Source organism: Onychomys torridus, chromosome 12 (assembly GCF_903995425.1).
Source record: "Onychomys torridus chromosome 12, mOncTor1.1, whole genome shotgun sequence".
Lineage (NCBI taxonomy): Eukaryota > Metazoa > Chordata > Mammalia > Rodentia > Cricetidae > Onychomys > Onychomys torridus.
In genome coordinates, this window is record NC_050454.1 from 67,509,744 (window position 1) to 67,535,832 (window position 26,089).

Below are 26,089 nucleotides of genomic sequence, written 5' to 3' on the forward strand. Positions count from 1 at the left end.
AGAATTTCACATCTCTCATTAAGGGATCTTTTAAGAAACCTTTAAGGTTTCCTGTCACCAAGGGTCAAGGACAACTCCTCAGCCTCCGTGAGTGACGGACGGGGAAGAAGAGAGAGTTAAGAACGCGTGCTATGCATGCAGTCTTGGGTGTTGCCATAGTTGACTCTGGATAGTATGGGGCCGAACCAGGAAAAAAAAAATGGAGCAGAAATGGCTGGTGGGGAACTGATGAGGATTCAAGACAATCAGAGGGCAGCTTTTTAGCTCCAGTATTTATAGACTGGCTTCAGAACCCAAGGTTGAGAGTACCCAGAAGAGGCACATGGCCTCTAGAAACTTCTGTCATGAAGAGAAGTGGCCTCTGCATCCCTATCTCATTAGTACTTCATTTACCCCTAAGAGGCCCCAGTTTTCTCAGTCCTACTATGTGCATGCCGAGGCTGACTTGGTGTCCTTTTATCATGGCCTCCAAAGGCAGCATGATCACGAAGAAGGAAGAGGCAGGCTTTGGGAAAGAATTCCAGGCGCTGCAGGCGCCGAGTCTGCAGTCCAGCCTTTACCATGCTATCTCAGAAAGCTGCGGTTTGCCTTTGCTTTTTTTTTTTTTTTTTTTTTTTTTTTTACCCAGTCCAGCAGGATCCAGTTTCTTGTTTCCCACCAGCAGGGTGTGTTTCCAGGGTGATTTGCCCAGTGAATTAGAGCCGAGTGGAGTGTGTACAGAGTAACCCCGGGAAGGCAGCTTCTGAGCTCCACAGGGTGGGCGTGGGAGGGCTTCCCGGCCCTGCAGCGTTGGCAGTTGTCGGGGAGACCCGTTCTAATGAGCTTCGTGGTTTCATCTGGGGAAGGAAGCTTTTCCCCACTTATTTTTAATACCCCTCATTACAAAGAGATACATTTTAGCGAGCAGCCTGGGTGGTGGTCACGGTGGTGGTGGTGGTGGGGAGGCCAGCAGGGAGCCAGGGGTCAGGAGCGGTTGTGTCCGGCTACATAAGCAGCCGCAATTAGTGGGTCCCTGTAAAAGACAGTCATGCGTGTTTGCTGCCTGGCATCTCTTTCTCTGTGAATCAGAGCAATACTGAAATTAATTATGAAGACGGCAAAGGATAGTTCCTGCTTCCTGTTAAATAAGTCTCATCCACACAGGGGCATGTTCCAGTCGGATGCATATACACACAGTTTCTGGGGAAGAAGGCATGAAGCCAGTTGATTTTCAGAACTCCCCACTGGGTCATGCTAATCATGCCTGTTCAGTCCTTTCACACTGAATTCTGGCTGGGGTTGGAGAAGCAGGCCTCTAAGCCCCTTGTTCCTTTTCTTCCTGGCTTCTCTGGAGGCGGGAGCTTCTCCTTTAGCTGATTTCCTGCTGTGTGGTCACCCAGATTTTATTGTGTGCAATGAGATTTAAAGAGCGGAGCTGGTAACTAGTCAGTTTGCTCTTAAGAAAACCCTAGCATGGGCAAGGTAAACAATGAGTCCGGACCTCGGCAGGCCAGGTGCAGAGGTTTGCCTTCTCCTGAGGTCTCTCTTGGTCCTGCAGATGGCTGCCCTCTGGCTATGTCCTCACATGGCCTTCTCTTCACTGCCCTGACAGGGATGGTGATACTCTGAAGAGACACTGGCACCCCTCCTTTGGGCGATCAAACTATTGAGACAATGGTTCCCCTCAAACTAATTTCCCCAGGAGTTTCATACCAAGAAAAGGAAAAATCTGCAACCAGGTACTGGGAGGGGACACCTGTCTCCCAAAGATACATTTCACAGGGTCCTGACTACTTGTCAGGACACCTTGCAGGAGGGACTGAAAACTGAGATGGGTGGGGGGCAGGGGAGGGGGGTCACCACCTGACCAGGACTGCTTTGTTAGGCATATCCCTTGACTTGTATTTAAACCCAGACCTCATGTCAGGACCCCCAGAGTGGGTTTGGAGGTCACAGGACCTCTTTCTTTCTTCCTCTTGCTAATGTGGCTGAACTGAGTACAATCTCCTTTCTCTGTCCTTCAACACTCAATTGGCCTATTGAGGACGGTGGGCTAGCTCATTAGGGCCACCAGGGCCCAGGCCCTGACCTTAACATGGCTAACATTACCTGTGCTCATGACCCGTGTCTCCCTCTGATGAACTCCTCAGTCCTAGTGGATTGAGGACCCAATCTTAGGATCTCATTTAACCTTGATTTCCTGTGGTTAAGTCCCCCCTTCTCCAAATACAGTCATGCTGGGGACTCAGGCCATGCGTGTGTCAAGGGACAGATTCAATCTAAACAACTCTAGTTTCCAGAATCTTCTCCCCTTTAACTGAGTGCACTAGGATTCACTCACTCACTCACTCACTCACTCACTCACGAAACACTCAGCTGAGTGCCTTCTGTGTATGGCAGGAGTCTAAGAACATGCCAGTAAAGAAGGGGTCCTCTTCTTTCCTAGGCTTGTGTGTCTTAGGTGGAGCCTGTCCTCAGTGAGTTCCAATGGATTGCAGAGTGATAAGTGCTTTGGGGGTGGAGGGTAGGGGATTGTGAGTCCACAAGTGGTCTCTCTGTAATAGGAAACATTTGCTCAAAGTCTCCTGAGATATGGGAGTGAGCCTCTGGTGTAATACTCCTGTGTAACCTGAGAAACAGCAGAGGGTGTCAGTCAGCATGGCAGCTGAGGGAGGCAAGGATAGGTAGGAGAGGCATCATCAGGATGGTGGCTTTTCTTGGAGAAATAGGCAGTCTGGGTGCATTCACATGGACCTGGCTTTTAAGCAGCATTCCTATATCCCTAAATCAGCTGATCTTGAGAGGGTAGCAGGTAATGCAGATAAGTCTGGGAAGAGATATAATCCAGACTTAATTGATGGGGAGGGAAGGACTTTGGAAGAAACAAGGGGGTGTCGGTGGAGTTTTCCTGCCCTGGCAGCGGTTCCCAAATAACCACTCAGAAACTTAATATTAATTGTAAATGATTGGCCAATAGCTCGGGCTTGTTACTAACTCTTAAATTTAAATTAATTTATATTTCTTATCTACCCTCTGCCACAGTGACTCATGGCTTGTTACTTCATTTTCTATACATCCTGCTTCCTCTGCATCTGCTGGGGTCTCCTGACTCTGCTTTCTTCCTCCCAGCATTCTCTCTGTGTCAGGCTGTCTCACCCAATCTCTTCCTGCCCAGCTATTGGCCAATCAACTTTTTATTAACAATGAGAGCAATACATATTTACAGTGTACAAAGACTGTTCCATAGCAAGGGGGCAGGATGGGAACAATGAGGGTCCCTCTGGCATGGGGGTGGGGGGTTCCTGGAGCTCCTGCTTTAATGTTGGTGATGTGAGTCTTCAGTACTCTTCCCCCTTGTACCTCAGCCTCCACTCTTAACTTTACTTTCAGGAAGCAAGACTGGTTTCTGCAGCAGGAAGGCTGGCTGGCTCCACTCTGAACTTGGCAGTGCTCCTCAGTGTCTCTGGTAACACTCATCCAGAGCTGATCTGTTCCTTGATGTTCTAGAACACATGTTCTAGAATTAACATTTAGCCTAAGTAAATGGCTGCTGTCCTTTTGGAAGTAGAGCCATGGAATACACGCATGATTGGGGAAGGGACCATTTGTCTGTCCACCCTTCCTCTCTTCCTTCTTTCCTTCCCATCTTTAGTTGAGGGCATGTTTATTATTGAGTTCCTTCTCTATCATTGACACAACTGGGCTCTGGGCACATGGGGAATGCTGCCAGGTATGGCTTCTGGAAGTGTGTTCTAGGAAAAGGGTGAACCCTGAAGAAGGGTGAGAGGATTCAAGTAGATTGATCCAGAGCCTGAGAGGGGGTGGAGGTGGGAGGATTGTGCTTTAAAAGAGGCATCTTTATTGAAGTCCAGTGACATATTGGTAAAGTAGACCCGATTAAGTGGGCTGTGGGTGCTGGGGTGGAGAGGTAGCTGTAATTAGGCTGTAGGGGACACTCTCAGGATGGGGCATTTCTTAGAGTGGGCTCTGTGATATCTTCATCATAGTCATTCACCAGCTGTCCATTTCCACCAGAGTTCATGTCCACAGGTGGTATCAACTATTTCTGTTTCTACGGATGTAGTAATTCTGCCTCTGTTACAGTTTAGGAAGTTGAGGACTCAAATGCTTAGCTTTCTCCCCCATAGGGATGACCAAGAACATACTAGTGCTCTGTGGAGTATTGGTAGAATTTTCTATTCTTCCATCTACCCATCCACCCATCCATTCATCATCCATATATCCATCCATCTATACATCCATCAATCCATGCACCTATCATCCATGCATGCATGCATGCATGCATCCATCTATCCATCAATCCATGCATCCATCCATCCATCCATCCATCTGTTCATCTGTCCATCCATCCATCCATCCATCCATGCATCCATCCATGCATGCATGCATCCATCCATCCCTACCATCCACATCCACTCACCCACCCATCCATCTGTCTGTCTATACTCACCTTCCATCTACCCACCACATCCATTCATCCATGCCCACCTTTCATTTTTCCCTCATTCTTGGTTCTTGCTGACCCTAAATACTTTCCTAAGTGCTAGAAGGCCAAACACAGTTTCTGCCTCTGTGGGGGGTATTTTAACCCCTCTTCCCTTCTCTCCCTTTATCTCCCCTCACCTCTCTCTCTGTGTGTGGTATGGCAGCAAGGGAGGAGGAGCAGGGTGATGGAGGTGGTGGGGTGGAAAGTGTAGCCTGAGTCTGAGAGAGGAGAGGGAGTGGTGAGTGCAGTGTGGGGGGGAGGAGTCTTCAGGCCAGGCTGAGTGGAGACCAGAGCAGGAGACAAGGATGGTATCAGGGAAGCATGACCCAGGTCTATGTATTGGGGAGGGGTGGAGGAAGGGAGAAGAGAACGGAGTCTTGAGGAGGTAGAACTGACAGGCCGTGATGATTAGTTAGGGATGGGAAGGGGAGTGGAGAGAGAAGTGGAGGAGGCCGCCAGCTGGGACAGCCTGTGGATACCTGGAAGACACAGACAGAGGTGACAAGGTTGAGTGGCTTTTGGAAGATCCACATGCAGATGGCTGCAGGCATGTTCTGTTACAGCCCATGTGGAGCGTCGCAGTGCTCTCAGACATGCCTGTGGACATCATCAGAGTCAGGGCAGGAGAGGAGGGGACATGTACTTCCCTTAGGTGAGGAAAGTGGCCTGGTCCAGAGACCTGGGGCTCCAGAGAAGCAGGAGGTGCCATGCCTGGGAGCAAGGTAATGTGGGGCCAGAGAGAATTGGGATACTGGACTAGGTCCCCCATGGCACCAGGGACTTGATGGGGACAGTTGTAGGGGATGGGGGAGTCGGGCTGCAGGGGCTTCCTGGCTTCTGTTTTTACCTTCTCCTCTTGGGCAACACACAAAAGCCCTGACAACCACCACTCACAGGCATCTGGTGATTGTTTTACCAAGGGGTCTTTTATTTCTCCAGCATCCTAGAAGGCAGGCATTATAATCCCTTCTCCATTATTCAATCCGGTGAGGAAGGCTTGGGAGGTTGGAGCCAAGTGGTACAGTCTGAAGTCTTGTGCCCAGCTTGTGTCCTGAGTGTTGCCAGTGCTGAACTGTGGTGCTAGGTGTCCTGTGTTGCCTGTGGCAAGCAGGCTGAGGGCAGGGAAGGAGCTCTGAGAACTGCCTCAGCCTTGTGACCAAGCCCTGGTCCCTTGTTCTTACTGTGAGGAATCCCAGAGAGCTTTTAAGATGTTTGGGGCCATTTGTCTGCTCGGGTTCGATAATGATATCCCGTAGATGGAGTGGCTTAAATAACACACATTTTCTCATGGCTCCAGAAGGTTCGGGATGGAGGTGCCAACAGTTCCCTCCTCAGGCATGTCTCTCTCTTTGCAGTGTCCTCCGATGGCCTTTTCTGTAAATAACAAAGAGGCAGATCTTGGCTCTCAATTCTGTTTCCATGTGGACCCAGCAGCATTGGCCCCGCTTTGTGACTCCTACCTTACTTTTAATCTCCTCTATCAAAGCCCTGTCTCCAAATATAGTCACTCTGGAGTCAGAGCCTCAATTTACACATTTAAGGAAGGACAATTTATTTTATAAGAGTCAATAATTTCAAACCACTACAAATAACCTGAACGGTTTCTACAGATGTGGTTGAAAACTCACAAGTCAGTTATGGTGTATGGTTGTTACCTGGAACAGTATCCAGTGGGCTGTAATGCTGAATGCCTGTTCATTAAAGTAGGAGAGATTAATTTCAGTTTAGCAGATAATATCCATTAAGAAACCAAAGTGCTCTGAAAAGAAAGCTTTTGGGGACTCATTTCCAGGTAAAAAGACATCTAGTTGTTAGGGCCTCTAGTCCCTGAGCAGGTTTGATCCTTTAAAACATTACAATACAAAAGTGCTTTGATGAAGGTATGAGCTTCCCCAAAAACCCAGCATCCAGGGTAAAAAGTGTAAAACATGTGTTTGCTTCTGGGATGTTAAAAGGGGTCTATTTTTCTTTCAGCCACATGGAAGGTTCATTTTATGCCTGAGTTTCCTCTTTAGGGAGTTGGTACATCATTCTGGATCCGGCTTCCAAATGATGAATTTTAAAGACAATGGAGAATCCAGGAGAAAGGAATGAATTGAAAATGCTGTTAACTCTGGTCCTGAGTAGACAGTCTCAACCAAGTCAATATTTAAAGACAAGACTAGACTGGTAGACCTCTGCCTCGGGACTGAAATACCATTGCGGAGACTTTAAACCACTGAAATGCAGGTTTGGCTTCTTGTTTATGGGCCACAACTGTAGGTCAGGACGGTGTGCGTTTTTCTATCAGCTGACTGGAGCCAAATGCTTTCTTGCTCCCTACTGGCTGATCTCCTGGAAGTAAAGTGGTGATACTCATGGCATCAATTTAAGGAGAACTGACGGGAGGTGCGGGACACAGTACTGAGTGCTCTGCGTTCTTAGGGACCCACTGGCTTATGGAATCGTGGACCATGACTGTGTCCACATGCAAATGCTCTCCACCATCTTACTACTCGTAAAATATCTCCCCCGCAAAATATATGACAGAGGTGTTGGGCCTCCTTTCTGTGACAGGTCCCTTTCCTCCTGCATGTGGACCCACGAGAGTCCCTTCCTTCTCCCGTCTTGTGCTGGACAGTGACACCACCATTCCATGCAGGACAAAGCATGTTCCTTTTAGGTCTGCCTGTTTGATTTTTTAAAAAAATTAATCTCAAGGGATTTTCATTCTCTCTAGTGAGCTTATCTCATTATTTAAAAGCCGATTGGCTGATTTCAGCCATCTCGGGTGGGCTCTGGGTTTGTTTGGACAGGGAAAGAGGAAGGAAGTTGGAGAGTGACAGTCTTGTGGGGCCCACTGTTTCTTATGAGCGTGTAAGTGGATGAGTAAGCCGCTTTCAGCTGTCCACAGCCTTGCCACTTAGCATGCTGGAAATATGCGCAATCTTTGAGAATAGATTCCTTTTTTTTCTCTTCACTTAAAAATTTTTATTTTATGTGTTTAGATGTTTTGTGCATGTATGCCTCTGCACCACATGCATGCCCGGTGCCTGTAGAGGCCAGAAGAAGCTGTCAAACCCCCTGGGACTGGAGTTACAGGTGGTTGTGAGCCACCATGTGGGTGTTGGGAATCAAACCTGGGTCCTCTGGAGAACAATCAGTGATCTTAATCATGGAGACACCTCTCTAGACCTTAAAGAAGATAACTTTGTAAAATTCTCAGACTTAGCAACTCATATCCTTGGTTTCCTAGACCTTGTCGAGAATTGGTTTTCTTGATTTTCTCAGGGAGATATGTAGGCCTATATTGTACACCCTGACTGGGAGTTCCTACACAGTCCTGCTATGGCCCTGACCTTCAGTGACTTTGTAGCGATGGTCTTAGCCTCTGGACTCTTCTCTCCTACAGTCTACTCCATGCTAAATCTGCTTATTTTATGACATAGTTTTCCTCTAAAACTCTCCTGCCTGGCACAGTCTTTCCTTCCCAGCAGAGTCCCAGGCCCACATTGGCTTTTACCTCGATGGAATGGGTGTTAGACATTTTCCTGCAGATCTCTGACTGCCGTCTTACTAAATCCGGGCCTCCCTGTGTCAGTCATTGATTGTTTCCCCTAATTCCCGTTCAGGTTGTTTCCCATTTCAGCAGTTGTCCATACAGTTGATGGAATGGTTTTGTGCAATCCGAATGACATTCCACCTCCAGCATTATCAGGGTGAAGCCGTCAGTGTTGGGTGAGGTGGAAACAAGACTTGTTCTGAAGGTGGGAGAGCTTAGTGGGCAGCCTTCTGTCTATGAGGTAGCTTTAACCCTTCCGGATGTTCCCACAGTGCCACTGGACTGGTTGAACTTGGGAAATAAGACATCATCTGATGGTGACATGCGATGTTAGTTTCCTGGGCTGCTGTGACAAATTGCCATCGACTTGGTGGCTTGAAACAACAGGAAATTATTCTTTGGTATCTGATTCCAATGTCCAAAATCAACTTTATCGGTTCCAAACCGAGATGACAACAGGGCTGTGTTTCCTCCCTGGACCCTCGGGGTGAGGTAGGGAGGGGGCATCTTGACTCTGTTCTGCTTTCTGGTGGCTGTGCTAATCATTGTCTCCTTCGTGTAGCCTTCTTCTCTGTGTGCCTGTCTCATGTTTTCATCTTCCAAGGCCATCTTAGAAGCTCTCTGGGACTCACTCCATTGGTGTAGGACAATCTCCTCATCTCAAGTTTCCACACTATTATCTTTGTGGGCCTCTGTGAGACAGCTCAAGGGCAGGGCAGAGGTGATGGTTTGAGGGGAAGGGCTGTGGTGCTCCCTGCTGAGTCATCTGAGGTGCTCCCTGTTGTGAGTCATCTGAAGTGCTCCCTGCTGTGAGTCATCTGAGGTGCTCCCTGCTGTGAGTCATCTGAGGTGCTCCCTGCTGTGAGTCATCTGAGGTGCTCCCTGCTGTGAGTCATCTGAGGTGCTCCCTGCTGTGAGTCATCTGAGGTGCTCCCTGCTGAGTCATCTGAAGTGCTCCCTGCTGAGTCATCTGAGGTGCTCCCTGCTGAGTCATCTGAGGTGTTCCCTGCTGGGTCATCTGGGATGCTCCCTGCTGGGTCATCTGAGGTGCTCCCTGCTGAGTCATCTGGGGTGTTCCCTGCTGTGAGTCATCTGAGGTGTTCCCTGCTGTGAGTCATCTGAGGTGCTCCCTGCTGAGTCATCTGAGGTGCTCCCTGCTGTGAGTCATCTGAGGTGCTCCCTGCTGTGAGTCATCTGAGGTGCTCCCTGCTGGGTCATGCCATTACCTTTTCCCCCTTCCCTTCTCAGGAGTTGAGAAAGTGGAGATGGTTGGGGAATGTAGACATTGTTCGGCTTACGATGGTTCAATTTAGGATTATTTGACTTTACAATAGCACAAAGGTGATCCATATTCAATAAAAGAGTATACTTCACTATTTTACATTTGGGTCATTTCCTGAGCTGCAATATGTGGTGCAATGCCCTTTCCCCGTCAGTGACCATGAGTGTGACAGTCCATTTCCGACACTGCGCTGTACTACTGAGCCAGGAGGGATGGGATGTTAAGGGTATGCTGCTTATTTTCTATGCAGGGTATTTGGCTACCCTGAGTTTATCAGGATGTAGATCCATAATACGAAGAGGGGCCTGTGCTGGCTGTGCTAATTGTCAACTTGACGGAATCCAGTGATACGGCGGAGATTAGTCTCTGGCCACGCCTGTGGGGGATCATATGAACTGTTAGAAGTTGCTGAGATTACAGAGGAGACAGTGAGATGGGTGCTGGTGGAAGGTGGCCTTGTGCGTGGCTGGCGAGGAGGGTGGTCATGGAGCCTGGGAAATGTGCTCTTAAAAGCTTGTATCCAGGTAAAGATCCCCTGTGCCCCTCGGGGAACTTATTAGTGCCTTGTGGCTACTATAACAAATTTCCACAATCTTGATTGCTTCAAGCTGTGAGAGATTAATTCTTTTACAGTTCTGGGTACCAGAGGTCTGAGATCGAAGTGCTGACAAGGCTTTCTGCCTCCTCCCCCCTGCCCCCCAGGTGCCTTCTCTCTCCCAGTTTCTGGTAGTTGCTAGGGTTCTTCAGTTTGTGGCCCCATCCCGCCAATCTCTGGCTCCTTCGCACGGCCTTCTCTCTTGTGCCGTGGTGTACAAAGCTCCTGATGCTGCTGTTGTAGAAGAACGCTTGGGAGGAGGGAGAGGCCCACCCTCTTAATTCCTGTTAGTCTTGTCCTATCCCTTAACCATATCTACAGAGTCTCTTTTCCAAAATAAAGTCCCATAAATATGACCTAGGGGTTAGCACTTAATATCTTTAGATGGCCATTATTCAGCCTAGGACAAGCAATTAATGACCTAAATAAATTATCTCAACAGTAACTGGATGCTATGTGTTTTTGTTTTGTTTTGTTTTTTAAAGAGGCCATATTTCTGCTAGCTTTCAGACTACTGTCTATTCATTGTGTTCTCAAGACTCCATTGCCAGAGGGTGTCATTTTTAAGACTCACACAGGGTCAAGCAGAGGCAGAACTCAGTTGTGGCTTTTCAGCATCCTCCCATCCCCCAAAAGATAGACCTGTCTGTCTATGTAATAGATATACACATATGTACATGCATATATGTGTGTGCATAAAGGTGCACATGTATGTATGGGTGCCCATATGTGTGTGTACATCTGCATGGAGACCACCAGTCAACTGTGTCTGTCAGTCTTTAGATCTGTCCCCTTTGTTTTTTGAGACAAGGTCTCATAGTTGCCTGGAACTTGTTGCCAAGTGGGCAAGCCAGACTGTCCATCAGGCCCTAGGGATCCTCCTGTCTCTGCCTTCCCATTGATTAGATCACTAGCACACACCACCATGCCTGGCTTTTTATCCCTACCGTGGGTTCTGGGGATTGAACTCAGGTCCTCAGTTTGCAAGGCAAGTACTTCACGGATTAAGCCACCTCTCCAGTCCCAATAGACAGACAGACAGACAGACAGACAGACACAGACACACACACACAGACACACACACACAGACACACACACACACACACACACACACACACACACACACACACACACAGAGGGCCAGGAATAAGTACACTCTGTAAAGCTGTGAGGTTAGCATCTGGAATGAGTTTTGGACAAACCACAGCCAGGGTGTAACTTTAGCTGGCCCAGAAGGCTTGGCCTGGGAGGTTAAGTGGGATGGAAGGTGACCTGCTGAGGGGGAGGAGCTGACATGGCTCCTCCTCCAGCCTGTCTGTTCCCCTTGCTGACTGCCCCCGGTCCTTGGTTCGCTCTCCATATCTTTGGGTTGAGGGTTTGAAATTCTCTGTTAGGAGGAAGGTGGTTCTCAGGGAGCCACAGCAGCCTCACCGTTCATGCTGTCTTCAGTAATCTCGTCAGCTGGCATCCTCCTGGCCACCACTGTTTATAACGTACTGTGAGGTGCAGAGCGGGCAGGCCCTTCATGAGCAATGAGTATCTTAACATCGGACAGAAGCTCAGTGTGCAGGGATGTGGAGGAGGTTCTAGCCATCTTGAGTTGGCCTGTTAGGGTGTAGTGTAGGGTCACAAGGGGACAAGGGGGATGGCAGATGTACTTAGAATAGTGTAGACATGTCTCGGAGGGTTGAGGGGACCACACGCTGCAGACAGGCTGCACCCTGGGTGGTTCATGGTGGGGCTGATGAGAAAATGTGCAGATGCCTCCACATGCAGCCGTGAGTGAGCCCCAAGGTACTTCATCCAGAAACCAGGGACAGCCCACTCCATCCAGTTTCTAGCCGAAGTGTAGACTGAATTCAGGGGAGACCTGGGCAAGGGTCATGGAACTGTTAGGATACTGATGCCATAGTCCAGATTGGCTGTTAGTTGTCCAGAGTTTTGCTAATTTCAATTTGTCTTTGGCTAGTACTTTTTTCTCATTTTCTTTATTATTAGTATTTATTAATAGTATTTTTATAGCTCCATTGAGGCTTAATTGACAGCTACAATGTGCACATGTTTATTGTGTGCAGTGTGATGTTTTGATACATGTGGATATTGCAAAATGATTCCCACCCTCAGGCTTATTCACATTCTTGTCACCCACTGAGCAGTTCCTGTGTGTGTGGTGAGTGTGTGGAAGTCCACAGTGCATTACCGTTAACCATAGTCCCCTTGACCTTCGTCAGATCTCGGGTTTTGATGGTCATGAACGATGTCCAGAAGGTACTAACTAAGCCTCTCGCTGCAAGCCTATCTATTTACTCACAGACCTACCTTTCATTTGTGTGTAGAGCTATGCCAGTGTTCCACTGCACTGAGCGCACTGTGCAACAGGTACAAAATCTGGTTGTTCAACTGAAAATAGAGAGCAGTGGGAGGCACGCTGTGCTTCTCCTGGACCCAGTGGGCTTCAACCTCTATTCCAGAGCGTCCTTTAGAGGTGGCAGTTCTGGGCACAAGGGAGGTAGCGTGTGAGAGGACAGAGAGGAGGGACAGATGGACCACTGGCAAGATAAACTGAAGTCCTGTTCACAGCTGGCCACACTGGGAGGGGGCTCAGGGGAGAGTGGAGATGTGTTTTAGGACCTGGAGGTGAGGAGATGACTCCCCCAAAGGAAAGGGAAAGCTGGAGGTACTGCTGACTTGGGTGGATAATAGTCTTCCCCTTCTGTCCCCCACTTCCATGTTTAGAACAAGGTCATTATATGGAAATGGCCCAGAAGGAGCATCTCTGGGTGGGTGATATGTTAAGTTTGGATCTTGACAGCGGAGTGAGAGTTCACCTCAAGGTCATTTGCCAAGGACAAAGAGTCCCCACTGAAGGGCAGAGACCATCTGGCCTGGGGGGACTGTGCAAGTCACAGAGTGGGCAGAGCTGAGCCTGGGGGAGCTGCATCTGTGAACGATCCCTCCCCGGGGCCCCTAACTGTGCCCTCGAACTGAAGATGGGGTTATATAGGTGTAGCTGTTTCTGAAGTGGGGCCTTGGGAGTCACCCGACCTGAAGGAAGCAGGGAGTCCCAGGAGCTAGTCCTTAGTTCCAGAAGAAATTAGTGTCCCATCTCAGCACCCTCCCTGTGGAGAGCCAAGTTTGACGCGGACTCTTTGCTGAGTTGTCGGGATTCAGGTTTGCTTAAGTGAATCCTTGTTTTCCTTCTTGAATAAGGAATTTTTTCTGACGTTCTGGTTTTTTTTTTTCATCTGATGCTATTTGATGAACTAGCTAGTTGCTTTAATTCATGATCCTGGGATGGGACACATGGCCTTGCATATGCTACGCAGGAGCTGTGCTGCTGAGATATTCCCAGCCCCCACTGTGTGTCAGACCCAGGTTTCTCCTAGGCTCCGTCTTCCCCAGTTCTTAAACCCCCCTGAGGAATGAATGACCTTTGCCTACAATGTCTGGTAACAAACATGCTTTCCGGTTCACCTTAGGTAGCCATCAAGGTCATCGATAAGAAGAGAGCCAAAAAGGACACCTATGTCACCAAAAACCTGCGGCGAGAGGGCCAGATCCAGCAGATGATCCGACATCCCAACATCACACAGCTCCTGGACATCTTAGAGACAGAAAACAGCTACTACCTGGTCATGGAGCTGTGCCCCGGTGGTAACCTCATGCACAAGATCTATGAGAAGAAGCGCCTGGATGAGTCGGAAGCCCGCAGATACATCCGGCAGCTCATCTCTGCGGTGGAACACCTGCACCGGGCTGGGGTGGTCCACAGGTGAGAGCCAGGCATGCACTGATCCCTGAGTCTCTTCTAGGTCGACACTCCTGGCAAGGCTTAACAGTTGCAGCCTCTTCCAGTCTCATGGTTTGGTTTTGTGAGTTGGATAGGGGTTCAAACAGTTGAATTAAAGCCAGAGTACCCAGGCCTGGGTCTTAGTCTGTCCTTCTCTGAGCTCAGCCCATCTGTAAAATGGGAGTGACGGTATGTGTCTGTCCAGTGAGCCAGTGTTGGGTAGAGCACTCACAGTCTTTGGTATATAGGAAGCACCAGGCAAGGCTTACCGCTGTTCTTAGCATTCCCGAAGGCAGCCACCTTAGTTTCATTTCTCATTGCTGTGATTAAAACAAAAAACAAAAAAAAACCGACAAAGGCAACTTAAGGGGAAAAGGCCCCAAATTTTTATGTTACGGTCTGTCACTGTGGAGACATCAAAAGTGGCAGGAGCTTGAAGTGCCTAATGGTTATGCTCATGGTGGTGAACAGAGAGTGCTTGCATACTGGTCATTAGCTCACCTTCTCACACTCACACAGCCCAGGGAATGGTGACATCCACGGTGGACTGGTTCTTCCCACTAATCAAGACAATCCCCAAAGACATGTGCACAAGCTGACCTGATCTAGATCCCTCATTGAGACTCTAACATGGTTCTAGAGTGTGTCAGGTTGACAATTAAAATCAAAATACATTGTATAAGTGTATGAAAATCTCAAAGAATAAACGAAAGCGTTGTTAAAATGATAAATAGAAATGGTACAGAACCAAACAAAACCACAAAATGCAAGGACCCTCGCGAGGGGCCGGTTGATCAGATGCCTCACAGAACAGTTGGTGGGAAGATGGCGTGGATGCTTTTAGCTCAGTGATTTCGGCATGTGTGCCATCTGATGGCGGCAGCTCTGTAAATGCTTTTATTGCATTGAGTGGAATCACCATTCAGATTATGAACTTGCCCTTAAAATGAGGGGCATTCTCTGGAAGCCTATAAACCTTGAGAATAATTAAGAAAATCAAGCCTGATTATACCAGCTTGTCTTTTGGGGGAGGTAGAAAGTGAATGGAGATTGTATTCATTGAAGTATTATTGTTGCTGATGGTTCAAGTCTTTGTATGAAAATAAGTTTAAAATAGGTTACAATGCCCCCTCTTCCCTTTAAGAATACTCAGTGCTTGCTGCTCCTGTAGAGTACTGAAGTTTGGTTCCCAGCACCCATGTTGGCGCCCTCTATGGGCCCTGTGGACACAACGCACATGCACATCCCCGGGACTACCTCTCACATATACGCACATGCACATCATTAAAAATAAAAATAAAATCTTAAGAAAATGCTGGGCCTAGTGGCACATGGAAGCAGGTGGATTGCTCCAAGTTCAAGGCCAGCCTGGTTTACATATTGAGTTCCAGGCCAGTCAGGGCTACATGGTAAGATGTCTCAAAAGAAAAAAACAAACAAACAAAACTCAAGCCCCAACCAACCAAAAAAAAAAACAAACAAACACACACACACACACACACACACACACACAGAGAGAGAGAGAGAGAGAAAGAGAGAAAGAGAGAGAGAGAGAGAGAGAGAGAGAGAGAGAGAAAGCGCTGTGTATGTGGCTCTCTAATAAATGTCTGAATATTTTTTTATTTTTATGGAATTTAAAGTAATGGCTACATTGTTGAAAAATTGAAAGTCATTTAACTCATTTTAAAAAGCAAAGTCAAGGCATAAAATGTGCATGTATGTACTTTTTACATGCATGTGCATGTAAATACATGTTGAAATGTAAAATTGAGATATAACATTCACAATATAAAATACACAACTGAATGGTTTTAAGTATGTTCAGAGTTGTGCAACCATCACTACATCCAATTTAAAAATAGTTTCCACCCCTTACCAAGAAGCCCTGTTACTATTGACAGTCATTCGCCATGCTTCCATCCCACCTGCTAACTGTCCATCTGCTGCCTGTCTCTGCGGATTTGCCTAGTCTAGATATTTCACATAAACGGAACCATAGAACCCACGGTCTCTTGTTGCCGGTGTCCTAGGCAGCAGAATGCTGTTCTGATGCCTCCATATTCTGTTAGTACTTTCTTCCTCTGCACAGTTAAGCAGTATTTCGGTGTGTGGCTACACCGCGGTCTATCAGTCTCCCCATCTGCTGATGGACATTTAGGTTGCTTCCACCTTGGGCCTTTGTGAATAATGCTTTGGCAAGTGTTCACAGTGGAGTTCCCATGTGGCCATGTCTTCCCACTTCTGCTGCCTCTGGGCAATTCTTTTCCTACACGGGGAGTTACTGGGTCTTGTGTTACCTCTGCAGAAACACGTATTTTCTTTCCATACAACTTTGAATGCCGCCTCTTAGCTACCTGAAAGTCTTTTTTTTTCTGATCTGTGAAGGACTCTACTTAATAAACGTCAGCACTTCCTACTTCTACAGGGCCGTGCCCTCCCTAGTGAGGTTGGCACATGGGATGCTCTGCCATGTCACGTCTGAACCCAGGGGCAGCTTCAAGGACACGCTGTCCCTCATGGCTTTTCTGGGCTGGCCTTGGCTTGTCATCATCAACTCCTGTCGTCCCTCCCTGCCGAGGTGAGGACCCACTCCGTATGAGCAGTCTTAGTCACACACTTCCAGACAGTCACACTCCGTTAGAACTCCTTTAGGTCAGTACGGAAGGGAGCATTCACACATTTGCAGTGTGTGACCCTGCTTTTGGCTTGTGTGCCCTGCCTTGTCACCCCCTGCCTGTTATAGGGGAACGGTGATGGATGGATGCCTGGCTCCATCTCTGATTGCTAAGATGACAGAGGCAGAAACCTCAGGGCTGAGTCAGCTTGGACTACGGACTCCGTGGGCCATAGCAGAAAATAGACTCGGGACAGCAAGTGGCAGTGTTCCACGTGACTCGGGGTTTTTTTCCCAGGGTTCTGTGCTAAGTGAGACAAGTACCGGGCTTCTCAGGACCAGAGGACAACAGAGCAAGCTACGAGAATCCTGTGAGGTGCACATGGGTCTCCCCAGCAGGAAGTTCTCACCAGCCCCTCTAAAGTAATTTTTAACAAAATCCAGTCTCTCAGTGCAGTTACTGTCAGAATGTCAAAGGAAGGAATTTAATAATGTTTTGATAGCAGGGACAAGACGCTTTTAAAAACGCTCTCGTCTCCAGCTTTCTCCCTCTCCCTCTCTCTCCTCCTTGGAAATAGCTTTATAATCCAATACTGGCTAGGGCTCGGGCCTTTTAGAGTTAGAAGAGAGCAAGCAGAAAGCAGACCAGTATAGCTTGCTTTTCTCTCTGGAAGTCATGGTGCATGTGTGTACGTGTGTGTGTGTGTGTGTGTGTGTGTGTGTGTGTGTGTGTGTGTGCATGTGAGCGTGTATATGTATGTGTGTGTGTGTGCGTGTATGTACGTGTGAGCATGTGTGCCTGTGTGTGTATGTGTGTGTATGTATGTGTGTGTGTGTATGTATGTGTGTGTGTGTGTGTGAGCATGTGTGGGTGAGCGTGTATATGTATGTGTGTGTGTGTGTATGTACGTGTGAGCATGTGTGCCTGTGTGTGTATGTGTGTGTGTGTGTGTGTGTGTGTGTGTGTGCATGTGTGGGTGAGAGTGTATATGTATGTGTGTGTATGTGTGAGCATGTGTGCGTGTGTGTGTATACATGCATGTGTGTGTGCATGTATGTGCAGGAGCACATGCATGTGCAGGCAGGAGGCTGACAGTTGCTTTTCCACCTTATTTTTTCAGACACTCAGCCCGAGCTTACTGATTTGATGCCAATGGCAGCCCTTCTGTTTCTTCCTCCTGTGATTACAGGCATGCACCTCTGTGCCTGGCTTTTAAGTGAGTGTTGGGGACCAGAACTCAGATTCTCATGAATATTCAGTAAGCAGGTTAGTGCCTAAGCTATCCCCGCAGGCCCCTGGAAGTCATGTTAGTGTGTGTCCGCATACGTGGATGTGGGGGATGGGTTGTCACTATATTCACAGGTGGCTTTTATCCAAATGTCTTGACTCTCAGGAATCCCATGTAACTGACTTTGAACATTTTAGGGGATATCAGCATATTTCTGACTATTACTCCTTTGGTTCCCATCTTAACGATTTTCATGTGGTCGTGGAGGAGTACAGTTCATAAATTATTCTGAGGTTTCAATCGCGTAAGACGAGTTAGCGTTTCAGAGTTGCCTGGAGTCTCTGGTGGGAAGACTTTTGAGCGAACGGACTGAACCAGGCCAAAGGGTGGGAAGGGATGCCTAAAAGGCTCTTGGGTCTTTTGATGGAGGATGCTATAAGCTGTCAGAATTCCAAGGATTTGAACTTGGTCCTCAAACTGTGAATCAAGCGCTTCACCCACTGAGCTGTTGCCCAGCCCTTCTGCCCGCCCCCCCCAGGTTGTTTATTTTCCTTCCTCCAAAATGCTCTCCCCCCAGGATGTCACCACCACACAATTCACTTCTTGTATGTAGAGCTTGACTCTTAACTTGAACCCACAAGAACACCTTGATGAGAAACTAATTTGTGACTCATCCGGCTATTCAAAGTAACAGATTCCAATCAAAGTCTAGAGACACAGCATTCCAGAGTAATATAATACTGCCTGTCCCTAAGCAGGATGAGACAAGCCACAGGCCTGCAGGGCCAGCAAAAAGGGCTCCATGATCAAAGGGGAACTGGAGCCCATGCTCAGACAAGTGTTAGCACCTCCCTGCCCAGGGCCTTGACCCTCCTCATTCATCAGCATTGGAAGGTGTCCTTTTCCCTGAAAGGGGACAGCAAGTGGGGAAGAGATCCCTTTGTTCTCCCAGGCTGACAAGAAGCAGGCACTGCCTGGGCAGGTTGCATAAATCCTTTTCACTTTTAGGACTTGTTTCTTAGCAAGCAGAGGGGAGGGGAAGGCAGATGAGGGGGGAATCCTGTCTGCTCACTTCCAGGAACTGCTGGGGTTCCCAGGGCCTTCTGTGAGGTGCCGACACATCTGTAGGTACTGGTTCTAGCCAAGGTAGTATGTGTGGTTGGGTTTGAAATAACGGGGTCGCAAATGGTAGATTTTGCCATGCTGTAGTCCAAGCTCTTTGTAGATTGACATGTATGGTCAGCAACCTGGACTCAGATTAGCCAGATCACCCCTCTCTATTCTGTCTATGCTACTTACAGGCTACGGTGGGAAAGTGGCTCAGGCTTCCTGTGTCTTTGGCAATCTGTTCCATAAGGATCTTGGATAATCTACTGTGTGTGGTGACTGCGGGTTCTGTAGGTTGATCTGTGTCAAGGGTTCTGAGCAAGCTGCTCCGTAGTGTTGAGTTTGCAGGGGGTGTCAGAGCGGCCTCGATGAGCTCTGGATGCTCGTGGCCACCACTGTCCTCTGCTCATGCTGCTGTCACCACCTTTCTCTGGTCCCACCTCCTCTGGGAAGCCCTTCAGGCCAGGCACCCTGGTCATGTACACATACACCAGGCACCAGCCATTTCTTTCTCACACTCATGATCCTGGCTGCTTTGCACCTGGCCTCAGTCTTCTGCCCAGACTCTGCCTTAGACCTGAGCTCAGCTGAGGGGTCTGGGGAGGAAAATGGAATGAATTCAACTAGTGTCAGCCTCATACTGGGATAGTACTTTTCTGGGAGCAGTCCCCGGTTCCTTCTGGAATATCCCATAGTCTCCCTAAGATTTCAGGGGGGAGTTTCGTGGTTCACTTAGTGTGAATGTATTTACTTTTAAAAAATTTGTTATTACTATTTTTTTTAACTGAGTAGCAATTTGCTTGTGGAACATAATAGAAAATAAAAATTTTGTTTTAGATGAATAGATCAGGCTTAACAGATTGTGTGTGTGTTTTACCACCATGCCATCTTGTAAACAACCAGGTTTATAAATCACTTGGTCTCAGTGTAGTGCTTTTGAAGGTAAGACTCCAGTTCACTACAAAGAGCCTGTTGCCCTGGGGAGCTGGAGGCTTTGCCTTATTCTTATTGACTGAGTACTAAAATCCATCTGTGGCTGTCCCCACGAGAAAATCCTTCTCCCCAAACTTTATCCTGTCTGAGTGTGCTCTAGCCTGGAGTCCATCCCTCTGACCTTTTTTTGGGAGGGTCATGCCTTTAATACTAATTGTTTATTGCCAAATTGTTTATCCCTTGTAAGTCTTTTCTTCCCCAGCATCCCCCTTTATGACCTGCCTATCACCTTTATGACCTGCCTATCACTGGTCGGCACCTGTATTCTCCGAGAGGACTCTTTTATGTTTGCCGTATTTCCAACCCAGCGAATGGCCTTGACCAAGAGTCCCTCCTTAGGATGCTATTTTTTCTTCTTTGAGGTTTATTTTATTATTATTATTTTTTAACCATGTGCAGATGCTCATGGAATCTAGAAGGTATCAGATCTGGAACCACTTGGGGGCAAGCCTCCTCACTTGGGTGTTGGGAACCAATCTAGAGTCCTCTGCAGGAACAGCAGGTGCTCTTAACCTCTGAGCCACTCTGCAGTGCTGAAGGATGCTGTTTGTTTGTAGAATTAAAAGCTCAGGGAGGTTGAATGACTTGCTTGGGGCAAGCCAGTGAGTCAGAGAGAGAGAGAGAGAGAGAGAGAGAGAGAGAGAGAGAGAGAGAGAGAGAAAGCAAGCCCACAGTGCCTTTCTCATTAGAGAGAACATGGAGCCCACACTTTGGTTCTCACATTCAGGACCATCATGCTTGTTGCCTGCCTGCTCAGCCCCCAGCTGGGGAGTCACTGCTCCTCTGTGTCCCAGGTTCCCCTCACCTCTCTTAAATCCTGGCTGCCTCAGCACATTGCACTTCCATGAGTCACTTTCACTTGAAGTGGTTCTCAACCTGTGGGTTGCAACCTCTTTGTCAAAACTTTATCTCAAAAAAATATTTACATCATGATTTACAACAATAGGCAAATTACAGTTATGAAGTAGCTATGAAATAATTTTGTGGTTGGGGTCACCACAACTGAGGAACTGTGTTAAAGGGTCACGGCTGCAGGAAGGTTGAGAATCACTGATTTAGGGTCTTATCCCTGAGTGTGCTCCTTTTGCCGTGGGATATCTTTCTGTGTGCTGTGAATATGTGTTGCTCTCATTGGCTAATAAATAAAGCTGCTTTGGTCTATGGCAGAGCAGCTTAGAGGCAGGTGGGAAATCCAAGCAGAGATAGAGGGAGAAGAAGGGCGGAGTCAGGGGAGACACTGGCCCGCTGCCCAAGGAGCCACATGTCAGCAGACCGGTAACACCACGGCCACACAGGAAAACAGATTAATAGGAATGGGTTAATTTAAGATATAAGAGCTAGCTAGCAAGAAGCCTGAGCCATAGCCCAAACAGTTTGTAATTAATATTAAGCCTCTGTGTGCTTATTTTATAAGCTGCTGTGGGCCAGGCGGGACATAGGAAAACTTTGCCTACAGCCTTTGGCTTTCTCCTGAATTCCCACCACTCAGTGTAGGCCTCTACTTTGTCACAAGCTCAGTCTGTGAGGGTGAGGACAAAGACCTTCCTTTCTTACTATCCCATGATCCTGGAAACATGTGACACACACACACACACACACACATACACAGTCATATCTATTCTGTCCACACTGATATATACCTGATCTCATGTATGTGTGTGCATGTGATGTAATTCATAGTTTTTGTGTACTAGGACATACATGTATGTGTGTACATGCACATATGTGAACTTTGTGCATACTTGTTTTCTTCCATATACATGAACACATGTATATGTGATGCTCTTGTGTGTGTATGTGTCTAGTGTGCACTCACTCATGCACACAAGCACACAGTGAACACGTGTTTGCTCACATCTATACCTGCTCCCCATTCCTAGTACTGCTCCTGTGTGCCCCTCTGTTCCACAGGGTTTGAGTAATTGTCCCTGCCCTGTCAAGACCCACATGCATATGACAAATGTCCCCAGGCTCTTTCCTTCATTATACTCTTTTGTCTGGGAAGGCAATGTCTGGAGTTCCGTATGGCCAGTCCCCCAGATTCAAGATCCCTATCTTCAGAAACTTCAAGGAAAGTCTGGGTAGGTAAAGAAGAGAGGAGACACACCTGAGCCTTGGGGTAAGCTTTCAGTGGCTAGGAACGGCATGTTCTTTGGAGAGGACGAAGGTCCATTGGCAGGTGAGGTTTCCCATGAGTCTGCTGTGCCTCTCTGTGAACCCCACCAAACGTACCCACTTCAGAGTCATCTGTGGCTGTTTCTCCCTGGAGCTGACCAGTTGGCAGAGATGGTCCAGGGCCTTTTGTCTGCTTATATCCCGTGTCTGTCTGGTGACCTGCTCCTGGCTGGACTCTCCCTGCACCTTGACAAAAGGCAGCTCAGGCGGAAGGCTCTCCTCATTGGTGTTTTGGTGATGTTCTTTGTTCTGGAGAGTCCCCTCCCCTCCAGCACTGTCCCAGATCCCATTTCTGGTGCCACCTGGTAGTACAGCCTGCTCTTCACCCCCAACCCCCTTTTAGTACAAAAAAACTTTCATTTTTCTTTCCTTTTAAACATTTTAAACTAACACAATTTTGCACATTTATTGGGTACAGTGTGATGTTTTAATAGGTGTATACAATGTGTGAAGGTCAAGTCAGGGTAATTAGCACATCATTTCAGACATCTTTTCCTTGTGTGAGAAGATTCCAAAGCCTGTTTTCTAGCTGTTTTTCAGTCCGCACTAGAGTATTGTTAAATTAATTACCCTGCTCTGCTGCTCCAGAACACCAGATCTGGTTTCTCTGGTTCTGTATCTGTATCCCTAACCTCTCTCTGCCCTCCCTCCCCCAACTCTGCCCAGATGCTGGCAACCTCTGTTCTGCCTCCTATTTAGAGAACGCCATTTCTTTCGCATCCTCAAATGGCTGAGAACATTCAGTATTTCTCTTCCCGCATTTGGCTTATTTCATTAAACACACTACCTTAAGGTTACATATCCAGAGGAACGAGAATGAGAAATCAAACAGGCACCTAGATTGCCTAGCTGTCCATCAAAGGTGACGGACAGAATGATGTGGAGCATTTATGCAACGGCACACTATTGAGGCCTAGAGAAGAGTGACAGACTGTTATTTGTGGCAACCTGGGTGAGCCACTGGACACAGTATTCAATGGAATAAGCCTCACTCCTCTTTGAAGCCCTGTAACCCAGAAGTGCCTTCCATAAACCAACACTGACCCTCATGTTCACCTTGCCATGAGGAGGCATTATTAATATTGGAAGAAGGAAGGGATGTCCCCTCATGTCCCATCCTGTTCAAAAAGTGATTAATCCGATCCAGGACCACCAACGTGGACCCGAGCCTTCCTTCCACTGTGTGCCTGTCGGCTGTTGGAACCTTTCTTCCCACGGGGTAAACCTAGCATAGAATAGAGCCCGGCAGTCAAGCCTGGCGAGGAATCTAGACTAAGTGCCACACTTGTATTTGGGCCACAGGAGTCCGATGGAGCTGGTTTTCTGGACACTGGCAGTAATTTTTAAAAGATATATTCTAATATGAATGCAAAAACCTTAGGAATAAATTTATCCTTTTTTGCTCAAGAAAGTGCCTTAGTTTTGTGATGATTTTTTTCTAAGCATCATTTGTGGTCTTTTTGGTTATGCCTGAGTAGCTGGGCAGTATGTGAGCGGTCTGTTGTGCAGAGTGGACTTGGATAATAACTTAAGGTAACAAAAGCTGTACCTCAGTGAAGGCCCCAGGGAGGCCTGGCGTGTTCTTAACACTAGGAAGAGAAAAGCATAAAGGTTACATTGAAAAGATAATAGACTTCGTTTGTAGAGAAACTCCAGAAACTCCAGGGCCCCTATTCACCTTCCTTCCTCTACATATTTTGTCTGCTTACATATCTCAGGTAGCCTTAGCGTCCTTGTTGTAGTTGGTGAGCTAGAATGCAGATGCTAACATTAACTAAGGATTGTCGTTGACTCTGTGTTCTCTGCGGCGTACATTTCTGTGAGCCCCGACAGAACGGTGATGTCCTGGATACACCAGCACAGATCCACCAAGAGCCATTTCCCCTCCACCCCAACTCCCCACATCTCATCTTTCAGATACTCCAGTCTCTGATGGGGAAAGGACCTGTCTTGTGTTTGCATATGACCCTTCATCATCTCTAGATGACTTGTAGTAGCTAAACCAAAGCAAACACCGTGTTAAGTCACACTGCCGTTCAATGACAAGGAAAGTACCTGTGTGCTCGCCACACAGGAAGTTTTCTCCTCCCAATGTATTTTTAATCTAAGCCCGGAGAACTCGTGACTCCGGAGGACTTACCAGGTAAAAGCAACATGAGAAAACTGGACATTAAGGCGGGGGTGGTGGTGCATGCTGATCCCCCCCACTTGGGTAGCTGAGGCAGGAGCATTTCTACAACTTCAAGGTCAGACTGAGCTACATAGCAAGACCCCTTCTCAGCCCTCATTCCACCTCATCTTAAAGCAAACAAAAAATGCTGGTCCCCCCCCCCAAATTTGGACATGGGAGACCATGGGAAGCACCCCCCTTTCAAAGCAGGAAATGGGAGTAACATCTGTGAGAGTTACTGCTTCTGCTGCCTCTGCAATCGAGGTCATTTATCACCCAAGGACTTCCTGTCTCCACTGCTAGCCATGGGCCATCCTGGTAGTGAAACTGGTTCCTGCCAGAGCTGTCCGGGAAGCTGAACCAAGGTATGACCGGGTGGACGCCTCGCTGACTAGGGTTTTCTGTCCCTCTCTCGGACTGCAGTTGATCGCTTCAGGAGAGTAGTGCGTGGGAAGACAGAGGCTTTGATCCTTTTCTCCTTTTACCAAATAATTATATTTCATACTTCCTCTTGGTTTCCTAAGCTTTCCCTGGTTTTTGTAGTTATTTTTTTTCCCTTTTATAGTGTTTCTTTTCTGTGCTCATTCTAATCATTGCTGTTTTTCTCTAGGCATTCATGGCCTCAGAATTTCTCAGCTTCGATTTATTATTCTTATCAATTACTCTCTTTTTTCCTTGACTCTTTAAGCTGTTTTTTTTTTTTTTTGTACAATATTTGTTCTGAACATTTTTTCCCCCTTTAATACCTGACTGTGACTTCCTTTAGGCAAGGAGGCTTAATTTCACTCGAAGCAAACTGTGCCTTTGCCTTAGATTGAAATAGTGCCGCTGCTGTGTAATGAGCTTTCACTGAATCACACTTTGGGCTGTTCCTGGCACGCTGTTGTGTATTTGTCTGTGTGTTGGAATTACTGTAAGTGCCTGAGTAAAAGTCAGACTTTTATAAACTCTTCATTATCTCCAAGAAAGAAACAGTCCCTCACAGAGTCTCTCTGGAAATCTCTTATCCTGGGGCGCAGTGGAAGCTGTTACATTTTCACAGACCAAGCGGTAGTTAAAGACACATTACACTTGATCTGAGTCACGGATGACTCCAGGGCTCTTGCCATCATCCTAGGAATCTGGTAGAAGGGGAGCTGAAGATGGTGGACATGACATTCATTGCAACTTCTGAAAGAATGGCTCCCAGTTGCGATGGCCTGAGAGACTACACTGGAAACTACCCGTGGAGTGGTTAGTTTATGGAGATTTTAAATGGGTGCTTATGGTTTAGGGTTTTAAACAAGTGTTAGCATACACAGATGTAAATTTATACAGTGTTAGCTAATGATGTAGCTCAGTGGGAGTGTGCAAGGAACCCAGGATAAGACCCCAGCAGTAGAGGAAAGCAAGGTGTTCCATTGTAAATGTCTAGTTCAGGAAGGGTTAACCGCCACAGCGGTGACCCAAAGAACCTTTGGTTCACACTTGACAAATGGTAGTTGTATCAGGAATCTTAAAAAATAGTATTAATAAAATCAAATCTGAGGCCAGTTATTGGAGTGAATACTGGAAGATCAGAGAAGCAGAACAAGCCACAGTTTCCTCACCTCGCCAATTCCTCAGCTGGTCTTGTTTCCTCAGACTGCAAGCTTCTGTGTCCTCATCCCAATGGCTCTCAGCTGAACTGTGCTGCTCCAAAGCCTAAAAGTTTAACCAGCCAAATGCTTAACTAAGTTAGTTCCTGGTCCTCAGGCCTTATATACCTTTCTGCTATCACTCCCTGGGATTAAAGGCTGGATTTCTGGGATTACAGGCATGTGTCACCATGCCTGGCTATTTCTAATGTGGCCTTCAACTCAGAGATCCAGAGGTATTTCTGTCTCTGAAATGCTAGGATTAAAGGTGTGTGCTACCACTGCCTATTCTCATGTTTAATATTGTGGCTGTCCTGTTCTCTGACCCTAGATAAGTTTATTTTGGGGAACACACAATATTTCGGGGAACACAATACCATCACAGGTGGTGATGCTGTTTCATGAAATGCAAGGTGGGGGTGTGTGCACATAATAATTCTAAAGTTAGGCCTGGGTGTGGTGGTACACATCTTTACTTCCGGAGCTCAGGA

The 26,089-nt window shown here is 47.4% G+C and overlaps 1 protein-coding gene across 1 annotated transcript in view; it reads left to right on the forward strand.

The window, feature by feature from the left end:
* Positions 1–26,089, forward strand: part of Hunk (hormonally up-regulated Neu-associated kinase) — a 114,659-nt gene that overhangs the window by 37,100 nt on the left and 51,470 nt on the right. The window contains exon 2 of the mRNA XM_036203815.1: positions 13,384–13,676. Within this exon, the coding sequence (XP_036059708.1) occupies positions 13,384–13,676 (293 nt within the window). The remainder of the gene's footprint in view (positions 1–13,383; positions 13,677–26,089) is intronic.